This window comes from Neovison vison, chromosome 6, assembly GCF_020171115.1.
Source record: "Neovison vison isolate M4711 chromosome 6, ASM_NN_V1, whole genome shotgun sequence".
Taxonomy (NCBI): domain Eukaryota; kingdom Metazoa; phylum Chordata; class Mammalia; order Carnivora; family Mustelidae; genus Neogale; species Neogale vison.
Window position 1 is genome coordinate 212,092,074 of NC_058096.1, and position 25,084 is coordinate 212,117,157.

At 52.4% G+C, this 25,084-nt stretch overlaps 1 protein-coding gene across 7 annotated transcripts in view; it reads left to right on the forward strand.

The window, feature by feature from the left end:
* SUGP2 (SURP and G-patch domain containing 2) overlaps positions 1–17,456 on the forward strand; it is a 29,822-nt gene extending 12,366 nt beyond the window's left edge. For 3 of the 7 annotated variants that reach the window (XM_044253847.1, XM_044253849.1, XM_044253848.1), the window contains exons 5-10: positions 2,887–3,374; positions 4,405–4,516; positions 8,632–9,152; positions 10,899–10,960; positions 13,825–13,961; positions 14,654–17,456. In XM_044253847.1, the coding sequence (XP_044109782.1) occupies positions 2,887–3,374; positions 4,405–4,516; positions 8,632–9,152; positions 10,899–10,960; positions 13,825–13,961; positions 14,654–14,774 (1,441 nt within the window). In that variant the 3' untranslated portion in view covers positions 14,775–17,456. The remainder of the gene's footprint in view (positions 1–2,886; positions 3,375–4,404; positions 4,517–8,631; positions 9,153–10,898; positions 10,961–13,824; positions 13,962–14,653) is intronic. The other 4 variants (XR_006385162.1, XM_044253846.1, XM_044253845.1 and 1 more) reach the window with 4 other exon arrangements.
* Positions 17,457–25,084: the final 7,628 nt, after the last annotated feature.

Here is a 25,084-nt window from a genome sequence, read left to right on the forward strand (position 1 = left end):
TTTGAGACTGGATAATCCTCTGGTGGGGGCTGTCCTGAGCTTTGCAGGACACTTAGCAGCATCCTTGCCCTTCCCCCTTACACTAGATGCCAGTAGAGTTCTCCATCCCACTGGGGGCAGGAGTTGCCCTTGACGGAAGCTATCAGTCTTTATCATCAGGTTACTTTCTGTGGCTTATCTGTCCCAGTTGAGACCTGTTACCACTCTCTAAGCATGCCATGCCCTCACCTGTGTTTTAACTTAAAGATAATTTCATAGTGTGATGTTTTACCTCCTAGTCCTTTGTTAATTAACAAAGATTATACATTTCCTCATAGTATATCTAGTTGTAGTTCCTCTTTTTAAGTGTCTATTTAGATCTTGTGTGATCAATATTGTACCCATTCTGGACTCAGTATTCTTGCTGTTGTAATCGCTAAAAGTGCTTCAAAAGCATAAATTTCCTTGTAACGTTTCAAAAACGTTTTGTTTTTGAAAAGAACGTTTTTGTTTTGAAAAGAACCTGTGTTAAAGATCTTGGAAATGAAAAGTCTCACTGTTGAAATAAAAATGTCAGTGCTTGGCTAGAATAGACCCAGATGAAGAACAGATTAGGGAGCTGAACTCAGACTTGACTGAAAACTCCTTCAGAAGGAATTACTGGAGACTATCAGAGGAGAAGATGTGGGGCCAAGAAAGAATGATAAGAAACTAGTAAACTTAGGACTAAGAGTACATGTATGTAGTTCATCAAAAATATCAGTTGAATTGGGGCGCCTGGGTGGCTCAGTGGGTTAAGCCTCTGCCTTTGGCTCAGGTCATGATCCCAGGATCCTGGGATCAAGCCCCGAGTCGGGCTCTGTGCTCAGCAGGGAGCCTGCCTCCCCCACACCCTGCCTGCCTCTCTGCCTACTTGTGATTTCTGTCAAATAAATAAAATCTTAAAAAAAAACAAAAAACTGTCTGAGGGAATGGGGCTTGTATCCTGGGCTTTGGAGTCCCCTGGGTGCTGACTCTGCTCTCTGCTCTGGGTGAGGGGGACCTTACTGGGGCTGTGTTTAATTAACAGGAGAACCAGACCGTTTCTGTTAGTCAGTGCTCCTGTATGTGGGAACCCTTGCTTGTTATGGGGCCATCCGACAGGATGGTGGTGTTGGCCCAGCAGAGTGTCCGGGGCAGCGATAGAGCGGGCATGCTCCATCCGATCCAGCCGGACCTTAACAGTGCGGATAGCAGCAGCGAGAGCTGCCCGGGGAGCTGCCCCCCGGCGGCTCTCCGCGTTAGGCCGTGCTCCCAGCACCCTGCTTCACGCAGCCCTGCTTCCACTCAGCCTCTGTCATTGCTAATTGGGAACCTCACCAGTTCAGCCGCCTTTTAATGTCAGGCAGTCTGAAGGCCACCTGAAATGTTCCCCTGCCCACCAAACAGTGTTCATTCCTCTTGAACACAAACTGAAACTGAACATTCTCGAACTCCTGAAATGTTCGAGGTCTCGGAGAAACTCTCAGCACATCCCAGGAAAGGAAAATCACATAGGCCACATTACACAATGCATATAAGTCAAAACTAGCAACAACCAAAATAAAACTTGCTTCTAAATAACTTTTGAGTGGAGGAGGAGGAGAAAGGACATTAGAAACTTCACAAGGAAGCAGCAGGGGGCGCTCTGCACCCTGAATCCAGCTGCAACCGTTCAATATGGGACACCTTTGTCAGAAATAGAGTGAATGTGAGCATTCACCCATGAGGCCAGAAGGAAATGGCGAGAAAAGCCCAGACCCTAGAAAGGAAGGATTAATGGAGATGAAAGAAGGTGCTCACGAAGTGGAAAACAGTAAAGAGTTTAAGTTCCCCTCCGTGCCTCTTACTGTCCTTTCCCCAGGGCTAATTAAGTTTGCTTTATATTCTTTCTACCCATGGGAAGAAAGCAGATACACACAGATCGGTGTACACAGAGCAGATTCATGCGGTCCATGTCGATGCTGTTCTTCTGTAGCGTGCTGCCTTCTCCGCCTATATCGTGGGTGTCTTTCTGTGTCAGTGCTTGGGACTCACCCTCCTTCTCTTTCCTATACTGTTCTTCTTTTTCTTCTTTTTTTTAAAGATTTTATTTATTTATTTGACAGAGCGTGCACAGGCAGGGGAGCAGCAGGCAGAGGGAGAGGGAGAAGCAGGCTCACTGCTGAGCAGAGAGCCTGATAGGCTCGATCCCAGGACCCTGGGATTATGACCCAAGCCAAAGGCAGACGCTTAACCACACCAGCACCTCTGTCTCGTTATGACACCGGCATATGATTTCACAGCCACGGCACCCTGGCCTTGGTGGTGCAGTTGAAGCCAGGATCTCTGAGTACCCAGCCTCCCTGGGCCCTCTGAAGTATGTCATCTCCCAAAAACGGCACCCACAGGCGACAGGGTGGCAGTATCTCTGTGGCTACAGAGTGAATGTGTTACGAGGCCACCAGGAGTCGTGAGCACCTTCATCACTGGGGATGAAACCCAAGGAGGAACGACCAGTGCTGGCTTAGAGCTCCTATTGCCCTGCAGTTACTCTGGGCAGGAGGGGACCCGGGTCATCTGTGGGGCAGAGCTTCTCAGACGGCAGGCAAGGGTGTACAGAAATGGGATCATAGCACTGATTCGGTACATGGTGGTGGTTTTGTTTGTTTGTTTGTTTGTTTTTAAGATTTTATTTATTTATCTGACAGACAGAGATCACAAGTAGGCAGAGAGGCAGGCAGAGAGAGGAGGAAGCAGGCTCCACACTGAGCAGAGAACCCGATGCCGGGCTCGATCCCGGGATCATGGCCTGAGCCGAAGGCAGAGGCTTTAACCCACTGAGCCACCAGGCACCCTTACGTGGTGGTGTTTTAACCAATGTCCTTCTGTGCCTGTTTTGTTATGTAGGTTTCTGTCCGATGACAGTAGTCTGGAGTACAAGTATTACAAACTGAAGCTGGCAGAAGTGCAGCGGGTCAGCCACACCTTGCCGGGAGCAGATCAAAAGCCGACAGCGGCCGAGTGTGCCGTCCGGGCCATGCTGTATGCCCGGGCCATCCGGAGCCTCAAGAAGAGGCTCCTCCCAGGCCGGCGGCGGGGGCTGCTCCGCACCCAAGGGCTCCGGGGCTGGAAGGTGAGGAGAGCAACCACTGGGACCCAGACCCTCCTCTCCTCGGGCACCAGACTGAAACACCATGGCCGGCAGGCTCCAGGTTCATTGCAGGGAAAGCTGTCCCAGCCAGATGGAAATGATACTGCCAAGGACTGCCCACCTGACCCGGCCGGACCCTCTCCTGGGGACCCCAGCCCAGAAGCCTCGGGCCCATCCCCCAAGCCAGCAGGAGTGGAAGTCTCTGGAGTCCCTCAGACCTCCTCTCCCTGCCCATCTGCTGACGGTGGGTGCTCCCTCCCATCCCCCTCTTAACGGGCCCCAGCCTCAACTCTCCAACCTCCAGGGGTCTCTCAGGAGTGGGGGTGGGAGACCTGGGTGGCCTGAGCGGTGGTGCAGCAGGCAGAAGCAACGGGGACCTGGTCAGGACAGGTGCACGTGGAGGCACACTCCCCTTATTTCCTAGAGGGGCTGGCCCTCCAGTCCTGTAGCCATGTTCCTCCTGTCCGGGGATGGAACTGACTCACCGTGCTCCCCTGCAAGGTCGTCTTACTGCCCCCTGCCCCCAAGTTGTGCTGTGGGCCCATGCTTGGGGCTTCGAGCTCCTCGATCCATTTCTCTGTTCTTGCCCCTCTTTACGTTCCATAGGGCTGCCCTCGTCTCTTATTCTGCTCCTTCTTCCCTAAGGTCTCTGTTTGCTTCCTCAGACTTAGCTGACCTGCAGTTTCTTCTGTTTCTCCTGGCCATTACTTTTCTCTGTGTGGCAAGCCTGCCCCTGACCCACTTAGCACTGGGTGCGAACGGAGAGGGGAACCAGAATCTACACCACTGCTGCATTCTCTAGCTGTCGCCATATAACGAGCCATTCTGAACTGTGGCTTCAGACGGGGGGCGCAGTGCCCCGAGTCTGCTGAACTGGGCTGGGCCCACACATGTGTTTGCAGGCAGTAGGTTTTATGGGGCCATCGGCGGAAGTAACGCGTGCCTGGGTCACATGCCTGTCGCCCCCTAGCAGCCAGCCTGGATTTGTTCACCTGACAGGAGGGCAGTGGAGGTGCTCAAGGCCTCAAGCCCAGGTTCCACACTGACGCCTCCTCCTGTCAGTCAGCAGGCAGCTCCAGGCCAGCCCTGATTGGGGGGGACAGAAGAGGATCTGCCTCTGCTGTACAGAGCTGCAGAGTCCCATGCAAAGGGCAGGGATGCAGTGAGGGGACACCAGGGGCTGTCTTTATAATTAGTCTCCATACCCAACCCCCAAAGCAGAAATTGGAAGCAGCAGCTCAGAATTGACATGTGACAGTTGCTTTGTTTTATAGTTGACACGAAGACCATGGAGACTGCGGAGAAACTGGCCAGATTTGTTGCTCAGGTGGGACCAGAGATTGAACAGTTCAGCATAGAAAACAGCACCGACAACCCCGACTTGTGGTATGTAGCCATCGTGCCCTTTGAATTTGAGTGTCCTGAGAGCCCCTGGGGTGGCCTGGCAGACGCTTCTGCCCCGGGAGGCACCTGAGGAGAAGTCATGGCATCACTTCTGCTGAGCTCAGGGCTGTGAGGAGGAAGCATCTCCTTTGGGGTGTTGGACCGTACTGTCCTCATCTGTGGCATCAGGAAAAAACCTCCCCTGGAGGGAAGTTTAAGCTGTGTTTGAAGGTCAAGTGGACTTTGATCAGGGCAAGGGGGAGAGAGCACCCAGGCATAGAGGCCAGTGGGTTCCCCAGAACCTTTACAGAGGCCGAGTGTTGTGGGGGAGGGGGAGGCAGGGCACTGTCCCTGGTCACACCAGTGCTCCGGGTGGTGATGGATGGCGCCCGGTCCAGCCGTGGGCAGCTGGCACTTCCACTTAGCAGTGGCCTGGCATCCTTATGCCAGGAGGGGGTGCTGCTACCACTGTCATTCCTCAGATGCGGTTCCCACTCAACAGCACACAGCCTGCAGGTGACAGAACCAGGAGCCTGCCCTGCCTTGTGGGGCGGGTTCCCCTCCTTCAGGGGGAGGCTGCCCAGGAGCTCCATGTTCCTGGTGCTGAGCCGTAACCCAGGTGGGGATCCCATGTTGTGCGTATTGTATCCTCCCATCGGCTGGGAACTCTGGACCCTTGCCTTGCTCCTACCATGCTGGAGAGCCATGCCTTAGTCTAATTAATGAAGACTAGGGTTGAAAACTACACGTGTCCTAGAGCATTGCTGAGACCCAGTAGTGACCCAGCACATTCTTCTAGCTTGTTGGGGACCTTGAGTAGGTTCTGCACTGGGCCTGCCTCCTGCTTCCTGTGAGACCCAGTCCAGCCTTGGGGAGCACCGACGGCTTCATGGGGTTCAGCCCGTCCTGCCTTTTACAGGCCTGGTGACCTTGGGGCCAGCTGGGCCTAGCACGCCTCACAGTTGGGCAGGACCCAGTGAAGGGGATGGCTCGGCTAAGGGCAGCCGGGAGCATTCCATCGGTTGTGTTGTCTGTCTGTCTGTCTGTCTGTTTTTCTCCAAGTGAGAGTTCTGCAGTATTCTGGGAACCTGCAACTGCCAGGTTTGAGTTTGTCACCATTTCTGACAGCCTTTTCTGAGCAATGTTCCTAAGGCGGCACTGTCCCTTCTGTCCCCACACAGAGTCCCCCACTGTACAGCAACATTAGGTAGAGTGATTCCCTCTGTCCCCCAGTCCGGTGCTCAGGGAGCAGTTTGAGAATGACTGCACCTGGCAGCACACATACATAATAAATGTCAAAGTGACTTTGTGTTTCTTTTCCTTTAGAAAAATTATACCTCTAACGTGCTCAATAGTCACCTGAGTTAAATCCTTTTTTTGTGTGTGGTTAGGTCATCAATTTGACATATAGTCAGGTTCATTTGTTTCTACAGAGATTCAGTTTAGAGCTATATTTTTCCTACCCTTTTTAATTTAATTTTAAAAATAAATTCAGCATTTGAATGGTTCTAAAGTAGAAATTATAGAAGGTAAGTTCAGAGAAGTCTCTGAGTGGGAATCCCCCCACCAACAACAGGAAACCATTTTCATTCAATTCTAGGGGGTGTGTGCATTTCCCCTTGTTCTTCTACCACTAACCCCTTTGTTCTTACATGTAACTTTCTATATGTAATAGACACTTGTGCATCTTGCTTTTTACCCTTCACCACCTATCCAGAAGTCCCTTGTGCCTTCCCCACCTGTCCCTTCATTCTTTTGTCCACTGTCATTCTCCACATGTAGCCACACCAGGGTCATTCCCCAGCCTTCGTCATTCACATTGTTCTTATGGCCTTATCATTGGCCTCATACACAATGACTTCCTGGAGAGGATCTTCATGTATCTTTCAGAAGGGGGACTGTAGGGCCCCAGGGTCAGTGCACTTGTAATTTTGTTAGATAATAGAAATCCCCCTCCCCGAGGGCCACGCCTAGAGCAGTATCCAGAGTACTTGTCCCCACCCCTCACCTTTTGGCATGCCTTAGGGTCAATAGGATTTATGAGAAATTTCTCATTTCCATGAAATTTTAGTTTCCATTTTTTTTAGGAGTGAAATTGAACATCTTTTCATAAACTTGTGTCCTTTATTTTCCTGTGGACTGTTCATTTGTCCCTTTAAAAAAAACAAAAGAAAGAAAGAAACGTTTGTCCTTGAAAAGAGCTTTGGTGTTGTAAATAGTTTGCATTTTTTACAATTTTTTGTAAATGCAGCTTGTTCTCACTTTTTGTCCAGCGCAGTCGTTCAGAGTCAGTCATGTTTGTTGCGTGTGCGCCCAGTTCATTCCTCTTTGCTGCTGAGTGTGTCCCACTGTGCGGCTAGACCAGTGGTTTCTGCACTGCCTGTTGATGGCACCGAGATGTTTCCAGTCTGGGATGGTTACAGATAAAGCAGCTATGAGCAGCTGTGGATAAGGTCTTTATTTTTCTCCAGGAAATACCAAGGACAGGCTGGCTCCATGATGGGTCTATGGTTAACTTCGGAAGAAACTACCAAGCTGCCTTTCCGAGGAGTGGCACCATTTTGCATTTCGAGTAGCCTGGACGAGAGTTCTGGTTCTTCCCCATCCTCGCCAGCACTTGCTCGTGTCAGCTTGGTCATGTTAGCGTCCCAGCGCAGGGAGACCGGGTTGCGCTGTGGTTCTCATTTCTCCAAGGACTAGCCGTGCTGAGTGCCCTCAGGTGTCCTTGTGTGTTTTCTATACTTAAGTGTCTGGATCTTCGGTCCATCTTTTGATTGAATTTTTTTTTTTACTTATTAATCAGTTTTGAGGGTTCACTACATACATCCTTTATCGGAGTCCTTTATCAGGTATATGATTTGCAGATATTTTCTCCTGGTCTATGACTTGTTTTCTCATTCTAGCTATCTTTTGGAGGGCTCAAGTTCTTAATCTTTGCCCTTCTTTCTATTGGTTTTTTTGGACTTTTTCTTTCTCAGTTTTTTTGTTTGTTTGTTTTGTTTTTTGTTTTTTGTTTTTTTTATTTATTTGACAGGCAGAGATCACAAGTAGGCAGAGAGGGAAGCAGAGAGAGAGAGAGGAGGAAGCAGACTCCCTGCTGAGCAGAGAGCCTAATGTGGGGCTCAATCCCAGGACCCTGAGATCATGACCCGAGCCAAAGGCAGAGGCTTAACCCACTGAGCCACCCAGGTGCCCCAGTGTAGTTTATTTTTAAGCCATCTCTGTAGCTGACTTCAGATACCATGTTTCTGACCTTTGTGTTGGTGTTTTCTGTCCGTGCATCCAAGGACTGGTACCACACTGCTGTAACTGTAGGGGCCTCTTACACTGTAATATCTGTAAGGTCAGAACCCTTCATTGATTTTATTTAGAGTTCTCCCAGATACCCTTACAGATTTTTTTTTTTTTTCTCTGTGAGGTCTAGAATCATGTTCAAATGCAGGAAAAAAATGAGGCATTTATTGAGATAGATTTATGCATTGATACTTTGATCAGGGAAGAATTGACATCATTATGAGGTTGAGTTGCTCTAGCCAAGAACAAGGGTTTCTTTACTTGGGTCCAAGTGTATTTGTGTCCTCGTGCATGTTTTCAGTTTCTCACACTAGCTGTGGCCCTGGATCAAGGTGGCCGGGGGACCCAGAGGCTCAGAGAGGCAGTATTGCCACCACGCTGACGCACCTTCACTGTAGAATGAGGGGCAGGAGTGATGTGCCTTCCTCTGTCTTACCTGGCGGTGTGAAAGGAACCGTACAGTCACAGCGAGTGCACATGAGTCCCAGGGTGTCTGGTGACAGACTAGAAGGGGATGAGGAGAGGGCCAGGTTGTATCTCTGACTGCAATGCTAGAGCAGCACATTCCTTGGTCATTCCTGCGTACCGTGTTCCTCCACCTCTCTCCCCTGAAAAGCAATGAGGCCTCTTTGCTCGGTTACCACCCGTCCTCGGATCTCTATCTCCTTGTGCGGCTGCACCATCAACCATAGTTGGTAGAAAGGGGTTAGGTTATTTGTTTCCTGGTCCCACTCCAGCTTTGCTGGATCTCTTCTGGACAGTTTAATAAATATGAATGTTCAGAGGTCACTCTGATTAACCAGTGTCCTTCATCCTTGTCCTAGGTTTCTCCATGACCAAAATAGTTCAGCCTTCAAATTCTATCGAAAGAAAGTATTTGAATTATGCCCGTCGATTTGTTTTACATCGTCTCCACTGAACCTCCACGCTGGTGAGGGCGCGGATTCTCAGGAAGGCCCCCTTGATCCCATGGAAGGGGAAGGAGAGTTCGAAGATGAGCCCCCTCAGCACGAGGCTGAGCTGGAAAGCCCAGAGGTGATGCCTGAGGAGGAGGACGACGACGAGGAGGAGGACGACGACGAGGAGGAGGGGGGTGAAGAGGTCTCCACTCCTAGAGGGTCCTCCAGGTCCGCAGGAGGAGCTGCCAAGTCCGAGGGTTCTGAGGGCAGCCCCCCCACCGATGGCCTCCCGAGTGAGGCAGCCGAAGATGGTCCAGCTGGGGCACCTGCGCTGTCACAGGCCTCCTCGGGGGCCTGCTTCCCCCGGAAGAGGGTCAGTAGCAAGTCCTTGAAGGTCGGCATGATCCCAGCTCCCAAGAGGCTGTGTCTCATCCAGGAGCCCAAAGGTGAGTGCCAGGTCATCGTCCCATCTGCCCTAACACGGCCTTCCGGTCAGCACCTCAGAGGAGCCGTGCTGCTCAGTGGTGACCAGGAAAAGTTGTGGAGACCAGACGACATCACCTGACAGTATGGAAGAGTTTACTGGCCTTTAGCCCAGGCTTTTAGCCACAAGATGACCAGCTGGTCCCTGTCCCCCTTCCCGCCTCTGATTATACCTGCCAGCCTGGACGTTATTTCCCTAAACCCCCCAGGGCCAACAGAACATGAAGTTCTTTGGTCTTGTGTTTTTAACCTAAAATAATTGTGGTTTTGCATACCACTCCGAAATGTTCCTGTGAAGCTCGCGTTGCCAGCTGGTGTAGGGCTGGCAGTCCGAGGACGTGCTGCTGTGTTGGTGCAGCGGCCGTGTGTCAGCATCAGAGGCTGCTCGATGTTTCCAGGATTGCTCACAGTCCAGGGGAGGAGCCCCAGCCATGAAGGGCACAGGCCTTGGTCATGTCAGCTGTTTCCTGCTGGCGACCTTGGGGAGTACCCAGCCTTCTGAGTCCCTGGACGGCCCAGGGCACTGATGCCTGCTTAGTGATGATGAGGAAGGAGGGCACAGGTGGGGCTGGTCTTGGGTAGGGTTAGTGGGAGCCATGTGCCCTGTGCTCTGCTGCCTGGGCCACGGGAGGTCATCTGCTCTTCTTCTGTGGGGAGGGTTAAGATTCTTGAGGTACCGTTTAACAGCAGTAACACACATCCTTCTTAGGGGCACAGTCTGAGGAGCTTGGGCGATCATGTACAGCCAGGAATTGCTCCAACACGGTGGAGCTGGAGCCTTTTTCCAGAAATGTCTGTCCCTCTCTGTGGTCCCCTCCCCATTTTCTGGCCTCATGGTTGTTCCTTTTCTAGACTGTCAGCAGACAGAATGGGATCGTGTGCGACCTTCTGATGGACCGGCCCTGGCCCTCATTATTCCTTGTGCCCCCCACCCTTCCAGGTGTCGTCACAAACGCAGGCCTGGGCTGTGCTTGCTGCTGTACCTTCCTGGGAGGTGGTTGTGGCAAACGGTGCCCCGTCTTGGGTCACTTCTGTGCTCACTGTCACACTTAATTCCCAAGAGCATCAGTTTCTCCTGCTGACAGAACAGTCCTGTGGTTTGTGTTTGGAAACTTCGGCGCTACCACGGATTGCCAGCTGTTCTACCCAATTCAGACGTCCTTTAGAACTTCCTGCTGCTGCTGGCAGCCTCTCCCAATGCCTCAAGTCTCTCATGGGGAAAAAGTGGAGCTCTTTCTGTTTTGGAAGCTCTCAGTTCCTTAGGTGGTTGATGAGAAAAAACCCAGCCCTGCTGATCTCTCCTTCATTAAAAATAAGGCTATAATGTGATTCAGTGCTCTGTATGAGAACCACGGTTGTTTTGTACTGGAAAGTTCTATGTGGACTTTTAAGTCTTTATCAGCAGAACAGTTGCAGAAACTCTAGGAGGGCTGGAGACTGTGAATAATTTATTTGTTGAAGCAAAACGTGTTGTTAGAGTCATGGAAAGTGGCCTGTGCATCGAACCCTTCATCATACATGCGGGAAGTCCTTTGTTAAAGTAGACTCTCCCATTGAGCAGCCCTCACTGGGGCCCGTGTATTCCTGCCTTTGTGCTCCTGGTGCCCGTGATTCCTGAGAGGCAGCCCGCAGGCCACAGTGCGGGCGGTGCTGAGAGATGCGGAGAAATTGACATGTGTGTGTACGGGTATGTTTCTCGTGTCTTCCAGTTCATGAACCAGTTCGCATTGCCTACGACAGACCTCGGGGGCGGCCCGTGTCCAAAAAGAAGGTGAGCATGACCAAGTTCTCACACATGCCAGTTGGGATTTGCCAGAGTTTTAAAGGACACTGTGGCTTATAACTAAGAACACTGGTACTTTAGACCGCACAACGTACAAAGCATAACAAACAGCCTTTTTCCTTGGGGATTTCTTGAAACTGATTTTTGTTGCCGGAAGCACAGGTGAGTAGTAATGTGTTTATTTAACCAATAGGCGAGGCCTGATACACGCACTGTGTTGGGAAAGATGAACAAGGTAACGTCCTGGCCCTTACAGTTTGGATTTAGCGGACTGTAAATGTAGCTAAAGAGCTCACTGATTGGCTAGAAGCCAAGACATTGTGTGGATGGGTGTGTGCACATATGTGTGCAGTAACTGGCAGATTCTGCGCATGTGCCAGGCCCCGTCTGCCACCTGGAGGCAGCAGCAAGCAGGGCCAACAGGGACAGGAATGTGTGAGACTCTTGTGGCCCGTGTGCTGGAATCAGGTCTAAGGGAAATAGGGAATAATGTGGGGTTGAGGGTGCCATTTATTCAGGGAGGCCTGGGAGAGGCCCCAGGGTGGTCTTGTGTCAACAGGTAGCCCTTTGTGGCACCCACATGGGATAAGGAGGTGAGGAAATAAAGGCAGTGAGGCCCCAGCTCATAGAAGGCCTGTAGACAGATGTCAGCAGTGAGGCTTCTTCTCTGGGGGAGGCCCTCAGGGACCCATGGTGGTAGTTTGAGGGGAAGACATGGCCGCTGCGGCTGCTGTGCTGAGAACAGCCTGTCAACGGGGGGCTGGGGAGAGCCAGGGGCCGGGAGGGTGAAGACACAGTCAGTGGGACTTGCCGATGGATTGCGTGTGGAATAGCCAAAGACCAGCATGCAGGACGCCTCCGTGGTTGTCTACCCGGGCAGCTCGGAGTTCGGAGCTGCCACTGTCTGAAATGGACAGACCCGGGGCGGGGGTGGGGGGCAGGTCTTCAGGGAGATGGGGTGCACTCCAGACAGGTGCATACATGGGGGCAGGTAAGGCTGGCCGAGGTCACCTAGGACATATGTGGCACATCTCAGGTCCTTAGAGGTCAGGGAGATGAGTCAGGAACCAGGTGAGGGCTCTGCCGGTGTGGGGTGGTCAGGAAAGCCTGTGTGGAGGACACCTGTTCGAGAGTGCTGTCGGTCTCAGCAGCCAGAGGCAGGGTCGGCAAACAGCTTGGAGGGGGGACTTTCCTGGGCCCAAAGCTCGTGGTCCTAACTGATGCGCTCAGTTCGAATTGGTGCTCACAGCCAGCTGCGCCTCCGGTGGTCGGGGTGAGGGGGCACCCGGGCTTGGGCTCAGCCTGGCCCCCTGATCTCAGCATGTGGTTCCCGAGTCTCCATTTGTACATCTGTGACTTGGTTCAGAGGGGGTTTATGGGTGAAACGAAATGCATGTTAACTGGCTGTGCAGCCGAGGCCTGCGAGCTCTAGTCTCTCGGTGGGCCAAGAGCTTCCAGCTTGCTCCTTCTGAGCCGCTTTCCCGGAGGGGTGCGGATCTGCCCTTAGCGGACCTGTGGCCGGCCTTTCCCTTGCCTTAGCCACCCCCTCGGCCTCCCGCACGTGTTCCTGCTCAGCCCCTCAGACTCCCACCATTACCCTCAGCACCAGCTGATCCGGATGCAGGAGCCCTTTCCCCGTGTGGCCTTCTCAGCCTACCCAGACTGTCCTCAGTGTTAAGTAAATGTTTTTAAAAATAGGCTCAGGTGGTAGGGACAGTGTGTGCTTATGAATATTCATGAGTAAATGGAAACTTTTTTTTTTTTAAAGATTTTACTTGTTTATCTGGCAGAGAGCGAACATGCGTGCATAAACAAGGGAAGTGACAGGTGGAGGGAGAGGGAGAAGCAGGCTCCCCGTTGAGCAGGGAGTCCGATGTGGGGCTCAATCCCAGGATCAGGACCTGAGCTGAAGGCAGACGCTTGACTAACTGAGCCATCCAGGCGCCCCATAAACGGAAATATTTTCTGCTCCCACTGGGCAGGCTCTCCAGAGGCCCCCCCAGGCCTTTTAACTTGTCTTCCCACAACCGGCTCTGGCGCCCATGTCTTATCCAGGGCATCTTGCTCCTCTACTTGTAGGGTCTTTCCCTAGCCCCATTCCTTCCAGCTTTCCCAGCTTTCAGTGAGGTCTGCTTTGTGCTAGACATGGATCCCAGAGTCCCAGTAAAACCCAGTCTCTGCCCCTGGGGAGCTCCCAGACCTGGGACAGGGCAGCTGGACAGATGAACAAGTCATTCAGTTTTGCTGAGCAATGTCTGAGGGCGAGCGGAGAGGTTTCCAGGATAGGGTCACTGCTCAAGTTCCAGAAGCCCATAGGCGTGTTCCAAACAGGGTGGGGGAGTAGGGAGGACCCTGTGAGCCACTTTTTCACATAGAGTGTCTCTATAGCAGGTTCATGGCCTGTTCGGCCCCCTCCTGCCTCAGCCCTGCCTCCCCTCTGACTCCTTACACCAGGGGCCTTGCTGCCTCAAGCCTCTGCTCTGGTTACCCCAGTGTGGGGCTGTACCCTCTGGTCATCACCACCTTGGGCTCTTCCTGCTGACCTCTTGGCCCCAAGACCCTCCAGCCCCTCAGGGTTTTCCTCATGGTCTTAGCACCACAGTGCTGGTGGTCACACTGGGGCCTGAGAGCTGGCTGGGTTCTGTGGGGGCATCTCTTACTCTCCACTTTTAGAAGCCCCAGCCCACCCAGGGAGTGTTGCTGGGAAGTGGGAAACAGCCCGTGGCTTCATCGGGGGGGTGGGGGGGGTGGGGAGGGGTGGGGGGGTGTTGGACTGTGCCAGGTGCCGCACAGCAGGCCCTTGCTCCGGGCACTTTTTGCAGATCACGTGCTATACCCTTATCTCTCTTCAGAAACCCAAGGACTTTGACTTCGCCCAGCAGAAGCTGACTGACAAGAACCTGGGGTTCCAGATGCTGCAGAAGATGGGCTGGAAGGAGGGCCATGGCCTGGGCTCCTGTGGGAAGGGCATCAGGGAGCCCGTCAGCGTGTACGCAGCAGGCGCTTGGGGCCAGGGATGGGGTGGGCAGCGTGCTTGGAGAGAAGAGGCTTTCTCTGGGATTCTGGTCCTGAGTCTTTGATCCGCAGCCCGATTTCTTGGGTCCCCTCATGTTAAACATGGCTTCAAACTGGCAGGGTTTTTTTTTCCTGACAAAGGGAGTCTTCAGATGAGATGAGAAGCAGATAATTTACATATACAGGTGTTCCTACAGGCTCCTTGCTGCACTCACACAGATGAGTTAAATGGTTTCTTGGCCCCTGGCATTTCAGCCACATTCCTTATTGTCAGAAAAGCTCAGTGGTAATCTAGGTAGTTCCATAAAAACCACTTTGCTTTTTCTGGGAACCCATAAGCCAGCTAGCAGGGTGGGAGAAGATGGCCCAGAATTTGTTAGGCCCCATTAATATCCAGCAGGGATTGCATTTAAAACTGAGCTTACCACCTGCTGGGGGAGGCTTTCTGCTGTAATCAGGCTTCTGAGCCCGCCGCTCAGAAAGTCCACACAGCCGCGCAGGTGAGTACCCTTGTTCCACGCGGTGACTCGTGTCTTCACTTTCCCCTCTCCTTTTCCCTGTTGCGTGTCCCACATGCCTCCATCCACTCTGACCCCCTGTGCCATTGCCAGTCCCCTGTGGCCAGGCTCTGTGCTTGGTGTGGCTAACTCTCCATTTTGCTCCTAGGGGAACTGCGTCGGAAGGGGAGGGGTTAGGTGCCGACGGGCAGGAGCACAAGGAAGACACATTTGACGTGTTCCGTCAGAGGATGATGCAGATGTACAGACACAAACGGGCCAACAAATAGGTATGTGTGGGAGCTGGTGCATGGGGCGTTCCGCCCAAGCTGACGTGCTGGTACGTAGAGGCGGTTCCTCCCCCAAAACCAAACAGGAAACCACACACGCACACACACACACACACACACGGACATGCACGAAAACATTCTGTGAGGTTAACAAGGAGTGTTTGGATGTGGACGTGTCCCACCTCTCCCCTTCCAGGTTTGGTGGAAGGCGCGAGCCCCGCGCTCACAGGCGTGCAGCCCGCCAGCGGGCCTTGGGAGGGGCCTGGTGTCCCGCGAGTGTGAGGGCGATCTGGAAACCGGCGCTGCACCGGGCAGCTGCTTTGCCACATCCCTTTTCTGAGCATCTTCAAATCCTTTTCCTTCTCTAGGGCCTTGGGCCCATATAAACATTCCCTTCTTTCTCTTCTCTTCTTAGTAGCCTTCCCACCTGTAATTTCCAACTCAGTTATGAACAAAATCATTCTCTCCCTGAATAGATGAAACCATTGGTGAGACAAATAAGGCTCGAAGCAGCAGTTACTCTTAAAGCACCGCCTCTGCCCGGATCTGCCCTGGAGCCAGTGGCCAAGTAGGTCTGGCGCGTCCACGAGAGACCGCGCGCCTCTGCAGCTCTGGTGTGGAGGTCCCGAGAGTGCCCCACTTCGATCTGCTTTTGCCTTTCCCCGTCTTCCAAATGCTTGCGGCAGCCAGTCCCCTGCAAGTCTTTCCAGGCTCCCACCACGGCAGGTGGTGCTGCCCTTGGAAGCACCGGTCCCTTGTTCGTGCTCTAGCACCGGCTCTGGTCGCGTTTCCCGTCGCAGGGCGCCTTGCTCTCTTTGGTGCTCTCTTTGCAAACTTAGTGCCAAAATGGTGACAGACGGAGGCTTTTCGTTGCTTCTAGGCCGTAAATAGGGGCTGTAATCCGGTATTCGTGGAGTCTGCTCTGGCACAGCCTGCGGGCTGGGGCTCAGGATCTGAGAAGCAGAGATGCTGGATTCCACGAACGTGTGACTGATGGAGGCTCGGCTCCCGAGAGACGGAATGGAAGCTGAGCGACAGGATAACAGAGCTGTGTTTGGTGGGGAGTAATCATTATGTTGATGAAACTTCCCTCAAATTCGCTGATCTCCCTAGAATCCACACACTGCAGTTTGCTTTTTTGAAAAACCACATATGGAGTCTCTTCTACGAAGGGGTGGGGGTGTAGACTCTTCAGGAAGCATCGTTTCTGGCATGCACCTCAGGGCAAAGAATTGTGTTGTCAGGGCCCTTGTACAGAACAGAAAGCGTCGTCCTCGTGGGGCGGGCCCGCAGCTGTCCGCTATTTCTAGGCGCGTGATCGCCGCTTTTCCCTCTTCTCCCGGCGCGCACTCTTTGCAGCTACGTGCGAGGTTCTCGGGCTGCAGGGCTCTCAAGCCTTTCTCGTCAAGCAGCGGTGTGGAAGCTTTTAATGCGTGCTCGGATCCGGGAGCCTTGGGATCCTGCTGACTCTGCAAGCTGGGGGGACAGGGGCACAGCTGTGAGTTACCATGTCGGCGCGTCTTCCGTTTCTTAAAGCCATAGGCCTCGCCTCTAGGCCTGGGCTCCTCAGGCTCCATCTTGAGGGGCCCACACCATCACCTCCACCACAGCCACCACCAGCACCCCCGTCGCAGGCCTGTGCTGTCTCTTCGCATCAGGTGCGGCCTCCAGGCTCTCCTTGCTTCTCACTGCTCTGTCGCGTGGGCTCCTGGCAGATCTTTGTGGCCGGGGAGATGACGAGACGACTCGGCACAGCTGAAGCAGCCTGTAGGGTGCGGGGACCACAGCTGTAGGGGTTCATCTCCTTTCTTTCCTCATCCTTCCGGTAGCTTTCCTTGTTGGCCGTGGGTGGAGCAGGTGGATGGAACTCTGAGAACAGGGCCTTGGTCCTCTCTGGCGTTTCACAGAGCGCCCGTTGGCCCCGAGCAAGACGTGGACTCCCCAGATAGGTTCTGGCTCTTTTCCTGCAGCATAGATAGCTCTGCCCATCATCTTCACTCTGTGCTAGTATCTTCGCTCTTGGTCCACTCCGCTTTTATCTGTAAGTAAAATAGGGATTCCCAGGCTATAAGCCCTGTCCCCGCAGCCTCCTGCCACTCTTCCTCCTGGGGACATCCCGCTTTGAGCTGACCCTGGGAGCCTTTGGCAAACGTCAAAGGGAATACCTTTTTGATCCTGGAATGTCCTCTGAGCACTCAGGTGATGCTTTTCCTGGGGGGTGGCGTCATGGGAGCCGGGGCGGAGCCTGGTGGTGTGTCCTCATGCCAGCCGTTGGCTAGGGACCGGGGCACACAGGCCCTCGGCACCCGCCCTTGCCCCCTCTGGCAGGGGCTGCTCGCAGGGAGCGTGTGTGCGAGCGCAATGTGCGGTTGCGTAGCCTCGTCAAAGTCACAGTGTCTTTTCTGTCATTCTAGTTCCAGGGTCTCTTCCATGAGGACGACAGGCATCCGGAAAGTGCTAACTCGCCACTTTGGGTGCTTACTGTCTCTGGCTTGTTTCCATCACTGGAAATCATATAGAGAATTTAGCGTTTTTGGTCCTTGGTAAAACCTAGAAGATATTTGTGATGTTACAAAACGGAAGTTTTTCGGTTTGTTCTTTCTTTCTTTCTTTTTTTTAATCTAAGAAGTTGTGAATGTTGTTAATCATTTAGCAGTTGCAATAAATGTAGAGGAAACCCAATTTTCCATGGTCTCTGGTGATGTGTTTTGAAAACGTGGAGGGTCGGGGACCACGTGACGGATGCTGAAGTACCTGCAGGGAAGCGGGTTGGACATGCCGCGACCCCCCAGCTGCGCCCTCTGCCTGCCAGAGCCTTTCCGCCAGGTCGCCCCCACCGGCGGGCCTTTTGAGTTGCTGGGAAAGCCCGGAGGGTGCCAGAGAGCAGATAGGGACCAGGGCTAACCAGAGGGCATAGACATGTCCTCTTCTGAGTGGGGGATTACTGCTGGGTATGAAACCCACCTTCAAGAGCATCTGGGATACCTGCCCTACTGCCCCCCTCAAGGCTTCACCCACTCCCGGGTCGGGGCTCCAGCTGTCAGGTGTTCAACCGGGGCTACTGGTTGGGCCTCCCCGTGACCAAAGAGGCCTGCCTATGGGGCATCTTCTCAGCTCCCTGCTGTTCTGCGGGCTGCGACTCTGTGTCTGACTCCCCCACCGACAGCTTCTAGCCCTGTGGAGAAGGTCTGAGGGCAGAGGCTGCATCAGGCACAAACCAGACCTGCAGGGGCCTCTCCCTGAGGGCAGACTGATTGCGGGAGCCAGGCTGCTGTTGGACCCAGGAAGGGGCCAGTTAGGGCTGGATGAAACAGGGCCCCCAAGGAACTGATGTGGAAACCCGGGTGCCCCTTACCCTACTGTGTCCTAGAAAACATCCTTTTCTTGACTTCTTTTTTTTTTTTTAGATTTTATTTATTTATTTGGCAGAGAGAGAGATCACAAGTATGCAGAGAGGCAGGGAGAGAGAGAGGGAAGCAGGCTCCCTGCTGAGCAGAGAGCCCGATACCCAGGACCCTGAGACCAGGGCCTGAGCTGAAGGCAGAGGCTTAACTCACTGAGCCACCCAGGCGCTCCTCTTGCCTTTATCTTGACAAGAGCCTGAGAGGACAGTGCCTGACTGTGGACCTCAGTGACCTCCCTCCCTGAGACAGTCACTCGGGACCCCACAGCTGCCCCCCCTCCTCTCTCACCCCTTCTCAAGAGAGGGAGGGAGGGGATGTGCAGATTGGCTCTTCAGCAGCTGCCCCTAACAGGCCAACACCTCATTTTGTTACCTCCCCGGGCTGGTGAAGGTCACTTAGATGAGGACACATGGAGGAAGAGTCTCCAGCCTGGGACACCCATGTTTAGGCTTTGATCTTCGGCTTGTTTCCACTCCGAAGCCTGGGGAGGATTTTCTTCTAGTCTTGCAGGAAGGATTTCCTCTGCTCTCTTGTTGTTCAGAGCTAACTCTGAACCTAAATATGCCTTTCTTGGCCCAGAGGGCCCCTCCCCTTTCCTTCTCCTCCCCAGCACCCTTTCCTGGAAGCCTTTGGGGTGTCCCAAGGCCCTGAGAAGAATGTGTAAAGCAGCTGTGGTTTTAAAGCAGGCTTTTGCTCGGCGTGCACAACCGTGGGTGTCCGTAACATGGGTACGTGACGCACGCAGACCTGCATGTTCAAGCAACACGTGTATGTATGCTTTGCAAACGATGGAAGCACATACTTGCAGAGTAAGAAACAAAAGCTGCCCCCCCACTCCCACATAAACATGAAATATAAATATCAAATAAAAACTTTTTTCAAAATAAGACGCCGGGGGCGCCTGGGTAGCTCAGTGGGTTAAAGTCTCTGCTTTCGATTCGGGTCGTGATCCCAGAGTCCTGGGATCAAGCCCCACATCGGGTTCTCTGCTCAGCAGGGAGCCTGTTTTCCCCCTCTCTCTCTTTGCCTGCCTCTCTGCCTACTTGTGAGTTCTCTCTGTCAAATAAATAAAATCTTTAGAAAAAAAAAAAGACGCCAGGTATGCTCCGTGGAGACTTGCGTCTCATGCGACTAGAGCTCCACAGTCAAATAAATAAATCCTTTAAAAAAAATTTTTTCCCCAGAAAATTTACATACACATGTAATGAACTGTTGTTTAAGTTCCCCACCCAGAGGCATTTGAGTTGTTCCCAAACCTTGGCTCCTACATCCCAGCACTCTCTGTGGATAAAGCCCTCAAAATGGCATTTCTGGGACCAAGGGCATGCTCCTGGCATCTCCCCTACTTCACTGCCTGCCTCTACAGCATTCCTGTGCTATGCAATTTTGGGGTGACCCCATTAGCACCCCAATTTCCCTAGCTGTACCTGCCTCTCCAGGATGTGGGGGGCTATGGTCCCTGGAAGAGGCAGGCTCTACCTTCAAGGTGGACTGAACCACAGAGCGTGGGCTCTGACCCCTCCAGATCCAGTCCCCATGCTCTGCTCCAGATAGGGACCCAGCTGCCACCCCTCTGTGCTTCCTCCAGATTCCCCCACTCTGAGCCCCCGGACCTTGAGCTTCCCACGGGTGGCCTTGTTTGGCCTGGGCAGAGGGGAGCCTGGTCCCTCCAGTTCTTGATGTCCCCTTCCATCCAATGGCTGCCTGGTGTCCACCCATGGAGGTGGGTCTCAAAGGTCAGAGATGGGCCAGCAGGGAGGAGGCCACAGCAACCCTCCCCACAGCTGGTGAGCACTAGGACTCTCCAAGCCTTGGTTGCCTTCCTGGAAAATGAGGCCTTGGGCTTGCAGAATTAAAAGCAGTAATCCAGGACCTCTCACGGAGAGATGACTTACTAAGGAGGGGCTGGTCCTGATCTGGAACCTGTTTCCCCTCCTGGGAGGCAGACCTTGTGCATGAAGATTCCCCAAGCCCAGTCACGGTACACCCAGGCCCTGCTCTGCTGCCAGCTGGAGGGTGGGATCACACCCCCAAATCAACCCACTTTGAGAGAGGAAGGGTTGAGGCCTAGGGTCAGCCAGAGAGGAGTAATGTGGAACTCCCGTGTGTTTGGGGGGTTGAGAGTTCCAGGGTGGAGGGAGGTTGACAGTGTTGGAGCTGGAGCCAGATTCTTGCCTAGCTCCCACTCTGCCAGCTGCCCCCTGCCGCATTGTACTCTTGGGGAAACTGAGGCTCAGGAAGAAGAAGAGCCTGGCCCCAGGCTGCACCGGTTCTTCAAAGTCTCCACACCTGCTCCAGCCTCGGTTTCCCCATGTGGGTGGGTCTGGCACGGCGTTGAGGCAGGCAGCAACCTTTCCAGCCAGTGGCTGGGACTCAGAGTTTAGCCCCGGAGTCGGGTATCAGTTCCTACATGTGAATGTCAAGTATTGAGGGGCTCCAAAGCCACCCAGCTGGTCAACATGGCGGGGGGACGCTTCCCCCTGCCCCCAGACCCCACTATGCCTGTGGGAACCTCCACTCAACCTCCAAGGCCCACTTGCCACCCTTCTCTCTCCAAATAGAGCCCTCCCTGACCCCCTGAGCTAAGGGTGCCCAGCTCTGTTGTACCCGGGCTGGGGCTGCCTCCACAGGGGATTGCATCGAGTAAATGTTCAATGAAAGGACAACAAACAAGTGAACTGTGTCTCAAGTCCCATCCTTACAGAAGGGACCCGCCTTGGGATACGCGGTAAACCCTAGCCACGTCTCAGCTTGGGGTTATGACAACAGGTGACCTTGAGCAAGCTCTGTGCCCTCTGGGACTCCCTTGCCTGCGTCCATAAGATTGGATAAGGAAGCATGAGCTAGAGGAGTCAAGGATGTCCCATTAATTGAAAATCCACTTTTCCGGGCACCTGGGTGGTTCAGTGGGTTAAAGTCTCTGCTTTTGGCTCAGGTCATGATCTCAGGTCCTGGGATCAAGCCCTGCATCGGGCTTTCTTTTTTTTTTTTTTTTTTTTTTTAAAGATTTTATTTATTTATTTGACAGAGAGAGATCACAAGGAGGCAGAGAGAGAGGAGGAAGCAGGCTCCCTGCTGAGCAGGGCTTTCTGCTCAGCAGGGAGCCTGCTTCTCCCTCTCTCTGACTGCCTCTCTGCCTTTTTGTGATCTCTTCTGTCAAATAAATAAATAAATAAAATCTTTAAAAAAAATAAAGATGCTGCTAAAAAAGAAAGAAAATCCACTTTTTACAGTATTTCCATCACCATTTAAATATACCATATTGGACTATATAGAAATAGAAATACAAACTCCAATCTGTAAATGCGTGGTCACGAATTCTGGAAAACTCCACACCCACCTATTAACAGATGTCCCTTTGGGAAGAGGGCTGGGTGGTGGGTAGAATATTCACTCTTTTTTTTTTATGATTTTATTTATTTATTTGACAGAGAGAAAGAGATCACAAGTAAGCAGAGAGGCCGGCAGAGAGAGAGGGGGAAGCAGGCTCCCTGCTGGGCAGAAAGCCCAGTGTGGGACTTGATCCCAGGACCCTGATACCATGACCTGAGCCAAAGGCAGAGGCTTAACCCACTGAGCCACCCAGGCACCCCAAATATTCACTTTACTGCATACATTTCTGTGTGGTTTGAAGCTTCTGCTTGTATCATTTTAAAATGGCAAGAAAATTAAGGGTCTGAAAATGTGGATGATAAACTCAGCCTTGAATTTGCTTTGAGAGTCAAAGAATATCACAGGTGTCGACTTCAGAGCCCATAGCACAGACTGTATCCTGTGCCAAATCTTCTGATAGTTCCTGGTCTTCATGGAGTCCAATCCTTGCATCCAGCAGAAGCAGGTCCATTTCTTGATGGAGAAACGGGCCCTGAACAGGCTGACTCCAGACCCCCACTCAACACCAGGATTTCCACTTGGTCTTATCTGGTCTTGAAGCTCCGCACAGACACACACACATGTGCACACACACACACACACACACACACACAGCCCCATACAAACACATGCATGCCCACACCCAGAGATACATACGTGCCTGGACAAGCTCAAGGACGGACACCTGCCGATACGGGCAGACTCACAGGTACGCGTGTACTCGCGGTTTACTTCCCACCAAGCCCACATCACTGCCGTGGGCACTTGCACATTCCCAGGAATTGAGCTTCTCTCTGATTGGGGACCAGCCACTTCCTTCAGACCCCAGGAGGGGGACCTCATGAGCTGAGCTTTGCTTCACTCTGGTTTTCTCCAGGGAATTCTCAGGTCACACTTGGGGGAGTGCCGCCTGCTCTCAGTTCCTGGAGCTCCTAGTCTGGTTGTGAGCAGTGAAGTTTCCACTTCAGAGATTTCAACATCCACGTCTCGGTGACTTGCTTTTTTTTGCCCAAGGGCAGCTCCGAGCAAAGCGGAACTTGAGGTTTGGAATACTATAATCGACTTTGGCATGTGCTCCTCCTGCTACAGATAAAGGTCGCAAGCCTCTACCTAAACCCTGCGATGTGCTGGGCAGGCCACAATGGGGGACCTCGGAAAATTCCCTTCACCCCTTAATGCCTCAGTTTCTTCATTTGTAGAATAAAGATATCCCTCCCATCCTGGAACATCAGCCAAGAAGAATTTCTGTGTAAGGGATTCAGAGGACAGCAATGCAGGCAGCAAATAAATTGCCCGAGAAGAAGTGCCCTCCTGCTGACCACATGCCAGCTAAACGTTAGAACTGCTAACACCCAGCGCTTGCCTGCTTGCCTGCTTGCCTGTGTTGGCAAGGACGATGCCCCCTCCCTGCTGGGTTCCATGGGCATTGCCCCAACTTTTTGGTTTCTAATTCATGTAAACATAACATGAAATTAACCATTTTAAAGGGAACAATTCAGTGGCAGGTAGTACATTCCCCATGTTGTGCAACCAGCAGCCCTGTCCGGTTCTAGAACATTCTGTCCCATCACCCCAAAAGGACACCCTGTGCCCATTAGCTGTCACTCTCTATTTCTCCTAACCTCTCCAGCCCCTGACAATCACTAATCCCCTTCTTAAATCTGTGGATTTGCCTGCTCTGAACATTTCCTATAGATAGAACCACACAACCTGTGGGTTTTTCGTGTCTGGCTTCTTTGACTGAGCATGGTGTTTTCAAGTTTCATCCGTATCGTGGCGTGTGTCCGAGCTTCATTCCTTTCTCTGGCTGAACAACATTCCATTGCATGGATGGACAGCATTTTGTTTATCCACTCATCCACTGATGGACATGTGGGCAGTTTCTACTTTTTGACGATCATGAGCAGCGCAGCCATGAACATGGTGTACAGAGATTTGTGTGAACACCTGTTTCCCTTTTTTGGGGTCTATAACTTGGAGTGGAATTTCTGGATCATGAGGTACTCTATGTTTTGAGGAAGTGCCAAGCTGTTTTTTCCACAGGGTTGTACCCCACTCCAGCCTTTGGACCGACCCACCAGAGACAGCGTCTTTAAAAGCCTTATTACAAAAACAAAAAACAAACAAACAAACAAAAAAACACAAAAAGCCTCGTTCCTCTCCCTCACAAGGGCAAACCCACTGAGGTCAGCCCAGGGCATGAGGTCTATCCACAGATCTAGGACCCTCAGGCGGAATCCGGGACAAAGCAAAGAGAGGGAAGGAAGGGAAAAATGAAGGGAACTTCAGATGTGAAATGGGATGGAGCGTTTAACCAAGAGCATAAATATGGAGATAAAATCCCATTACGAAGTATGATGTGATTTTCATAGAAATTTTGTGCAATGGGGACCTATCCCCTATCTACAAGGAGGCTCAGCTGTGTTTGAGCCCCAAGAAGACCAGAAAACGGGGCCAGAAACTGGGGAAATGGGTAAGGGCGGGGCAGGGGCTCTTCCTGCGCCCCTCCCCCCTCCCCCCTCTTCTCCTTCCCACCCCACCCCCGCCCCGCCCCCGCTGCATGCCTGTCACACCATGAAAGCAAGCCTGTGCAGTTTGGAAAGAAAATCCATTGAAGAATATTCAAAGGAAGCAAAAATGACGGAGCACGTGTTGGCAGCAATTGTAGGTCTTTGTTTCGGAGACAGCTGTGCTTTTCTGAGGAAAAAAAGCACCAGATTTGAATGGAGACAGTCTCTTTCCGTGTCAACTGGTTGATGAAGCACCGCTTCCTTTTAGGACCTCAGTCTGCAGGCTGCTGTGAAAGTCGCTCCAGCTTCTCCCTGGCAGAGTCCCTCCGTTGCCTTCCTCCATCTATCTGTTGGTTCACTCACTCACTCACTCTTCATTCATTCATTCATTCATTCATTCGTTTGCCACACGATTGAGGAACACCTAACCACTGCAACTTTCTGCCGAATGCCTAAAACCACAGTGAAATGGCCAACTGCAGTCAGTGATTTGAAGGAAACATCTGAGGAACAAAGAAAGGGTAGTAATGGGGTCCAGTCTGGGAGGTGACATTTCGTGAGCAATCTGAAGGATGGATAAGAGCATGCCAAGCAGAGGGAATGACGTGTGCAAAGGCCCTGAGGTACAAATGAGCCTGGCTGTGGAAAGAGGATAAAGAGGCAAGAAGGAGGGGCACCTGGGTGGCTCAGTGGGTTAAGCCGCTGCCTTCGGCTCAGGTCATGATCTCAGGGTCCTGGGATCGAGTCCCGCGTCGGGCTCTCTGCTCAGCAGGGGGCCTGCTTCCCTCTCTCTCTCTCTCTGCCTGCCTCTCCACCTACTTGTGATTTCTCTCTGTCAAATAAATAAATAAAATCTTAAAAAAAAAAAAAAAGAGGCAAGAAGGAGTCAAGGGTAGGGGGGTTTAAGGGTGAGATACAAGTATATATTTTGTTTTGAGGCAATGGGGAGCCATGGGAGGCTTCAGAGCACAGCAGGGATAGAGCCCTATTTATACATTTTTTGTTGTGGTAAAATTCATGTAAT